The following is an 8246-nucleotide window of genomic DNA, read 5'->3' as shown; positions in this document are numbered from 1 at the left end:
TGAAAACCAAATGCGCGGGAGCCGGCAGCCGGTGTCCTGCGGCAGCTGGGGACACATATGGCTCGATGGGTGTGGGCCACCTGATGCCAGGGCAAGGGTTGCCACGCAAGTAGGCGGAAGGTGGTCCAGTGAGGCTAGTGACAGGGCAGAAATGCTCACTGAAGAAGCGGGGCTCTTTCCTGCTGCTGTGGACACACAGCAAGGTGTCCAGGCTTTGGTTTGCTGCATGAGAGCAAGAGTCCGGGCCAGGCAGACCGTTGTGCCTGTGCTCTGGTGATGGTGAACCTGCTTGCTCAGCAGCCCTGCCTCGGGAAGGGTGCCGTCCAGTCTGAGTAAGAGCAGCCGGGGAGGAACCTGCTGCTGCTGGTGGCTTATTTGAAACAGTTTGTGTTGCCCAGCTCGGGAAGAGAGTCTCTTGCCTGCCTTTCTCCTGAGCCATCCCAAACAAGGCTATGGAGAAGCTTGTGCTGGGCTTAGCTGTGGGATTTTGCTTCTGCTGATTCCTAGTGTCACAACAGCATCTGAAGGCCAGATCCTGCCCCCAAGATACCTTTCCAGTCCTAGAGTCCTGTAAAAGAAACTGAAAGGAGGAAAACCTTCTCTCCTGTGTTGGATGGAAGTGCCCGTCCCATCTGGCTGTGGCAGTGCTGCTGGCTCTCCCGGCTGTGCTGTGACAGTCAGTAATTTTCTTAGAGCGGTGGTTCTTCAACCTGTTTACCTATGCATCAGTCTTTTCTATGTAATTTTTGATGGTATGTTCATAGTGCGTTTGCAGGAAAAACAAGCTTTGAAATGGGGCTTGGGGTGTCTTAAGGACCTGAAGCAGATAAATCTCTCCTAACCGTGGCATAGCAGGGTGTAACACTCCTGACTTGTAAATGCAGAGCTTTGCAGCAGCTGTGGTCCGTTTCACTCTCCGATCTCTCAAAGTATCGGAATTCGGTGGATTCTGCTGATGCTGGGTTGCAGGGTTAGGCATGCTTTCATTTTGGTTTGGTACTTTTTTCCAAGCAACCACGTTCCAGAAGGACGGTTCGGGCATTAAACCGCTGGCTCCTGCTGCCCTCGCACCAACCCTGATGCGCTGTGGAGCTGGAGTGAGGGATCTTGCTGGTTAGCTGGTGAGGAAACACATCTGCTTCCTCACTGTCTTACTCCATACTTCCTTAGGCCCTGGGGTTACCTCCAAATACCACCGTTATCTCTTGGCAGACTCTGCTTTATCTGCCGAGGAGAGGCAAGGGCCAAGTGTGTGGTAGGAGTTCCCTAGAGCCCACACCCAAAATAGTGAGTGTTACTGGTGCTGGGTGGTCTGCAGGCGTGTGAGTATCTGCGAGCGCTGCATCGTATTGTTTTTTCTAGTTAAACTCCAAACCCTCTCAGCTGAAGCCTTTGATAGATGAAGATAAGCACCTTACAGCTCTGAAGAAATGTGAAGTTAATGTTAGATAAACACCCATAAATAGCTACCAACCATTCATTTGCTACTGGAGGAGACAAATAATAAGGAAGAATGGGCTGACAGAACTCCAGGAATTGCTGCTGAAAGTGGCTGATGTGCCGCTTCTCGAGGGATTTGATGCGGGACCCGGGTGCTGTGCTTGTCCTGTCTGCAGCCCCCACCTTGCTCTCCTTCCCAAGCTTGTGGTGCTGCTGTTTGTTTTATTTACAGCCCCTGCGCTGGCATTGTCCCTTCCTGCGTCCCTGAGTCCTCTGGTGTGCCTAATTCTGGTCTGAGCTGATGTTTCTGAAGGGAGCTCCTATTTATAGAACACGTACAGGTTCTATATGTGCTGGAGCAAGTGTCAAAGAGGATGGGGATCGTGTTCCAAACAATAGAGCCCCTGTTTCGGAGGGTAGCGGTGGCTTTTCTCCAGCCAGGGTTGGATGTGGACATTGCTGGGGGAGGGGGGTTCGGTGCTGTGTGAGCTCAGCTGGCTTCTGCCAGGGAAAGGCACAGAGACAAGCAAGGGCAGAGGGGAGAAGGGTTTGGCAGAGCTGCGTGTGAAGCTGCAGGCAGAGCTGCTGCTAACCAGTACCCTTCATCTTTAAGAACCACCGAAAGCTAGCGGAGACCCTTTTTACTTCTGTCCCAAGTCACAGCTCTCTTCCCGAGGGGACTGTGCTCCACCTTCTCATCTTTCTTTAAAAGACCAAGGCTGGCATTCCTCAAAGCCTCTTCCTGGCAGGAATTCTCTGGCACCATACATGCCTGGGCAGGTGGTCTCATTCCCTGCTGTGGGATGGACCCCCATGGCACACTGGAAAATCCTCTTACTTTCTGGTTTTGTACTGTGCTTAGAATGCGCCCTTGCTAGGAGCTGCTTAAAGCTTTCGCTGATCTTACCCTGTGTCTCTGTAGCTGTCAGGAGTCTTGTAAACCAGTCTCAGTCCGGTGTTTTATGTGCTCACTAGCAAGAGTGAGTGCATCTGCCGTAGAGAAGGGACCTCTTGGAACTAGATTCCAGCTCAATATTTTCCCTCTCCCTTTTCTTCCCCAATCCTTGATGGAACTGGTGAGTCACCAGTGACAAAGTCTTAATTGCGGGTGATGATGAATGGGATGCCCTGCAGATAATTGCTTGGTCTTTGGTGCCTTCATGTCCATTCATTATAGAGGGTAAGGGTGGGGAGAAAGCTGGTGGACTCTTGATGTTGCTTGTGGGTGCTGCGGCCTGGCTCTGAGGTGTAGGACTAGAACAGCCATGCTAATTAACTCAAATTACCATCTGCTTCAGAAGAGGGGGTAGGCTTGAACCTTTCTCCCCCCTTTAGACCTAGCTGTGAAAATGCCCCACTGCTACCCTTCAGCACAAGCCCCAGGCTGTGCCCTCTACCTGCCTCGCGTATTTTTCCCCTTTCGTCTCCTCTGTGGTGCTGGGTCTTTGCCCTGGTTGCTCCTGCAGCTCCTCCGCTTGCAGCGAGCGCCTGCCCCGCAGGCTGCAGGACGGGGAGGTGGAGCTGGTGGGGCTGCGGGAAGGTGTCTTAACTTGACTGTGGGGAGAAGCACAACCACGGGGAGCTGTGCTGCTCCAAGCTGCTGCAGGAACAGCTGGTCCCGGGGGAAGTTGTCTTAGCTTGACTGGGGGGAGAAGCACAACCTCGGGGAGCTGTGCTGCTCCAAGCTTCTGCAGGAACAGCTGGTCCCGGGTGGGGAAGCAGGAGGTTTGTGCTGAAGCTGAGCTCCTTAGCACCCTGCCTGCTGGTCTCACCTGAGGTGCTGTTCGCAGGTGGCCCCAGACTGGCTCTTTGAAGGGGGCTGCCTCGTGTGGCACCGTCTGCATGTGGTGGAGCAGATGTCAGCGCTGATGCTGGGATTCCTGTAAGATCAGAGGCGAGGAAAGCCGCCTGTCACAGCTACCCTTCCTCGCCATCTGAAGCTCCCTCTGTTTGCTGGTCGACTGCCATCTCTCTCAAGAGCAGAGCTCGTGCTGGCAGGGCTGTGTACTGCCGAGCAGTCGGCTTTTCAAACAGGCTTCTGCTCAGGCTGAAACAGGCTGTGCGAGAGGCTTTGAAGGCGTTGCTTTCTCAGCCCCTCTCCTTGCCCCTGCCCTGGATGGTGTGGGCAGGGACGGCAGCCTGCCTGTAAGTTATTGCTTGTCCTTTGGTTGCTGTGGCTTTGCTTAGCCCTGGCCCAAGGGGAGCTGGCTCCCTTCGTGCCGAAAGAAAATGAGTGTGAGGGCACATGGGTACAAGGTCTCCAGCTAACCTCTCCGTGTCTGGGAGCAGTGGAGGCATGTGCAGCTTCTGAAGAGGAGCTGTCACAGTGGTGTTTATACCTGGGAGGGGTTTTGATCTCGGGTATGCCGGAGAACAGGGATCACCTGAAATACACAGTGGCTGCTGTGCTTGGATCACAGGACCAGCTGTGCTGGGTGGGAGCAGAGACCCATCAAATCCCGAGTTCTCCTCCAAGGTGGGCAAATATCACACCTGAAGGAGAAGGTGTGAGAAGTAGGAGGATCTGAGAACAAAACACTCTCCTAAGCTTTATTGTTAACCTTCAGTTGCACCTGCAGAGAAAAGCAACACTAATTTCATTCCCTTTTTCTGCTTGACAGGTGGATGTCACGCTGCTCAGGAGGGTCTCAGCTCAGCCTGCTTGCTTCTGTGGCGGAGGGAATGTCCCTGTTCCCTTGGCCCGGCACCTCTAGCTGCCTGCTCCTAGATGTGGCAGGGGCAGTGTGTGGGAGTTCAGCTCAAGATCATTGTGGACCTTGAAGCCTCTTGATCAGAACTGAGACAGTGCTGAGTTCAGACCACTGAAATTCTGGAGTTAGGGCTTCAAAAAATTACAGCATTGATTAAGGGTCACAAGACTTGCATTCCCCCTAGCACCCAGTATGTTTTTACCCTCTTGTTTGAACTTTGCAGCGTCAGATCTCTGTGCGTGTCTTCTGTAGTCACTGAGTAATAGGATGGAGGTGTCTGGCAAAGAGTAAGAGTCACTCTGTCTGGATGGTCTCGGAGAAGCCCGTAGGGGACACAGTGCACTGAAGGCCATGCAGAGCAGAGGCCAGAGAACCACAGTTGCAGATAACTGTAAAAATAGTGTGTTCTCTAGAGGGATAATGTCTGCTCTGTGCTGTCCTCCCCAACTCTAACAAATCCCCCCACCCCAACACTTAGGTCAAGCACAGAAGCTACAGCGTGAACAACATCTGCCTCTCTGCCACCCCTGGTGTCCCCCAAGGGTGGACAAGACCCATCTGCCCTCATGTATGGGATCATCCTTTCTCTGCCCCTTGCACTCTCAAAGTACGTGCGTGCCTGTTTCGGAGAGAAGATCGAGAGCCCCTTATCTCGGCCACCACCTCCCCGACTGCTCTGGTGCTCTGCATGGTGTGCCGAAGAGCTCTTTGGGTGGTGAAGGCGGCTGGGGAATGCAGGTGACTGAGGACTCAGGCTGCGGTAGGAGGGGAGATGCTGGCAGAGAGCCATGCTCTGAGCACTCCAGGTGGGGGATGCCTGTGGTCACAGTAATTCCCATGCGCTGCAGCAGCCACCCTTGCTCCAAGCTGAAACCTGGGGCAGCTTTCTGAAAAGCTGTTCCCATTACACCTCGCCAGCTCAGCGCTTGTGTCGTGTTTCCCCTCCAACAGCACTGCAGCAGCAGCAGCAGGAGGGTTTATGACCTATCAGGAGAGGATAGGGACATGTTTCTGATGTCCCATGTGCACTGAAGCTTAATTTTAAGGCTGCTTCTTCACTCCTTGGTGGGTGTTTCTTTGGGCAGTTTGCTGTGGAGAGGCACTGGAGGTTGGTCAGCTTGCAGTTGAGGGCAGATCTTGCCTTTATGGGCAGGGGGATGAGCCAGCAGTGAGGTCCAGGCAGGCTGCTCTAGAACCGCTGGCAGCGGGAGCACGGGACTATCTCCTGTGGCCAGGGCTTGTTTTAAATCCTGGAGTTCAGATGAACAAAGGGAAATGGGCTCCTCCTGCCCAATCCTCCGTGTATTTTAGCAAATTCAGCCTGCGAAGGCAAAGTTTTCTTTGGTAATTTACAGGAACATAGGTTGCCTTTGACTTTTCTACGTGGAGTGTTACCTGTTCTGCCCTTCATCTTCCCCAGGTGCTGATTTCCTGTCAGAGCCAGAAGACTCCTCCTCTCATTCACCCGCCCCACCTGCCTCCTCCCAGCCCTGCTGGAAGGCTCCTGTGCCACGGCTCAAAGCCTCCCCCAGGGATGGCCAGTGCTCTCTAGCTGTGCAGCCTTCCCCAGCTGGGAGCTTCCAACCATTTAATGTTCTCTTCAAAGGTTTTCTCTATTCAGAAGTGTTTTTCCTCTCCCTTGATGCATTTCCCCGCTGAGGTTTTGTTGCGAGTTGGGATCTCTCTGGGAGAATGGTACCATCTGCAGTCTGTCACCTTGAATGATGCTGCCTGGGAGCAGAAGGGGATTCCTCTGACAGGGCTGAGGCTTGTGTGTTGCTCTTGGTAGGGCTTGAATCCTGGCCCTGACCCTGTGGCTTCTGTCTGTAGCGCTCGGGCTCCCAGCTCCTGTGTGGAAAGAGTCAGTGGCAGTGAGGAGGATCTCGCTTCTGTCCAAGCATCCAGTCCAGGAGTGGATCTCCCGCTATGAATTCTTTATTAGTAATGGGCAGGACTATGTCAGTTCTGATTTATTTATTTTTAAAAATAAATTATTTTCCTGCTTGAGGCTCTGACAGTTTGCCCTGGCTACGTGCAGTGTCCCTTGTTGGAGAGCAGCGTTCCCTGCAATCACCAGTCCTGTGGCGACTGAAGTGGCTGTTGGGGGCATGAAGATTAGAGCCATATCGGTGGGAAAAGGCTGATTAGCTCATCCTCTGTCTTACTGGCCGGCCTGTGTGGGAGGCTGGCTGCTGGCTCTCTGGATACCAGTGGTGCCTGCTGGTGGAACAGCTTATCTGGAGCCATTGTTCTTGCCCAAACAAAGGAAAGGGGCATTGCTACCCCCGGCCAGACCTCTGAGCCCTTTGTGCCAGGGGCTTGCTGGGTGTTAGCACTTGGGGTGGGGCAAGCAAGCCCTCCCTGGGGTTAGTGATGAGAGGAGAGGAAAGAGGGGGGAGTTTGGGTGTCATGGGCCTCTGGGGAGGTGAGCCAGGGTGGCTGGCAGTAGGGTTTGGTGCAGGGCAGCTCTTCACTGGTCTCTTCTGAGGCTTCAACAGCAGCAACTGGGCTGGTGGTGTCTTGGCAGCTGGCTCCTTGCAACGTGATGCCTGCGCCCCTTCGCTGCCCCCGGGGCTGTGTGGGGAAGGGGCCAGGAGTGTCAAGTACCTGAACCTGGAGTTGGATGCATCTTTGGCAGAAAGAGTAGTGTGTGCTTTAGTCTTTGCCCACAGGTTTTGTGCTTTCACAGGGATGGCTGATGGAGTTAGCTCTGCTGAAAGGCTGTGCCAGCCTGAGCCACCCCTGTCCACTTTGTGACAACATGAGAGGAATTAATCGGGCCAGAAAGTGCCGACCAGTGAAATGGTCTCACCTGCTCTTTCTCCCTCTTGTTCAAGGTGAGAGTCTGGCGTTACCTGAAAGGCAAAGACATCGTCACTCACGAGATCCTCTTGGATGGTGGGAACAAGGTGGTTATCGGTGGCTTCGGGGACCCATTAATCTGCGACAACCAAGTCTCGACTGGGGACACGCGGATTTTCTTCGTCAACCCTGCCCCGCCGTACATGTGGCCAGCACACCGCAACGAGCTGATGCTGAACTCCAGCCTCATGCGGATAACGCTGCGTAACCTGGAGGAGGTGGAGCACTGCGTGGAAGGTGAGGCTGGACCGAGGGTGCCTGGCTTTCCCTGGGGTGCTCCAAGTGTGCTGACACAGCAGCGGCCAAGCCCTGGTCTGTGGAACACCTTGTGCTCTTAGTTTGCACATGATAGATTGGCAAATGATCTCCCTGGGGTAAAATCAAACCCCACCACACTGACACGCAGGGCAGGGACCGTGGGTTGATCTGTAGCTATCCATGGGACAGTGTGACGTGTGCCAGAGAGGGTGGCTGAGTTCCTAGTGCTGCTGTGGGTGTAACAACACAGTGCTGGGAAGAGCAGAGGGGGCAATAGCTCCTATGTGCTCCTCAGCATGATCTTAGACCTGTAGGTGTGGAGATGTGCCTCTGTAGAGAAGAGATCTGGAGAGAAATGATCTTTCTTCTACTTGTGGCCCAACTGCCTTGAAAACATACTTCTGCAATAACCTACCTGCTGGCTTCTCTCTTCCCCCTCTGTGCTTGCCCTGTGTTCCAGCAGGAGCTCGTGGGGGAATGTGGTGCCCCAAAAGCCCTTTGCAGGGTCTGAGCATGTCCTGAGAGCAGATGAGTAAACAAGGGAAGGAATGCAGGAATTCTGCACAGACAACAAATAAACACGCAGCTTGGCTCCCTTCTCCCCCTGGATGTGCAGAGGAGAGGCCATAACCCCTTTCTCCGGCTGTGAATGCTGACAGAGGTAAATGACCGAACTCTTGGGCCGGGAGAGAGCTAGTTCAGTAAAGAGCCTCACAAGAGACACCCCTCTGGAGTGCTTGTTGTGAGTAGGAGGGACACTGGAGGTTTTCTACCTATGTATGTATATATTCCATATTGCACTTGAAAGGTATCAGTCCTGCTCCCTCCTTGCACCTGGTGGAGAAGGAGGGAGGAGAAGGAAGAGTGTATGTGTGGTGGGTTTTGTTAAACCTGAGCAAACACTTGGCAGAATTCCGTCTCCACCCGTTTGCTGTGTTCTCTGGTGCGCTTGGTTTGCCCACGCTGGCTGCAGGC

The 8246-nt window shown here is 53.8% G+C and overlaps 1 protein-coding gene across 1 annotated transcript in view; it reads left to right on the top strand.

Annotated features, from left to right (window-relative positions):
* LOC104489236 (agrin-like) overlaps positions 1-7250 on the top strand; it is a gene marked incomplete at its 3' end in the record, with an annotated part of 8281 nt that extends 1031 nt beyond the window's left edge. Inside the window, exon 2 of the mRNA XM_010131379.1 lies at positions 6989-7250. Coding sequence (XP_010129681.1) covers positions 6989-7250 — 262 coding nt within the window. The remainder of the gene's footprint in view (positions 1-6988) is intronic.
* Positions 7251-8246: the final 996 nt, after the last annotated feature.

Source organism: Buceros rhinoceros, unplaced genomic scaffold (assembly GCF_000710305.1).
Source record: "Buceros rhinoceros silvestris isolate BGI_N320 unplaced genomic scaffold, ASM71030v1 scaffold2822, whole genome shotgun sequence".
NCBI classification, from domain to species: domain Eukaryota; kingdom Metazoa; phylum Chordata; class Aves; order Bucerotiformes; family Bucerotidae; genus Buceros; species Buceros rhinoceros.
The sequence above is the reverse complement of the archived record's forward strand: the minus strand, read 5'-3'. Positions and strand labels throughout refer to the sequence as shown.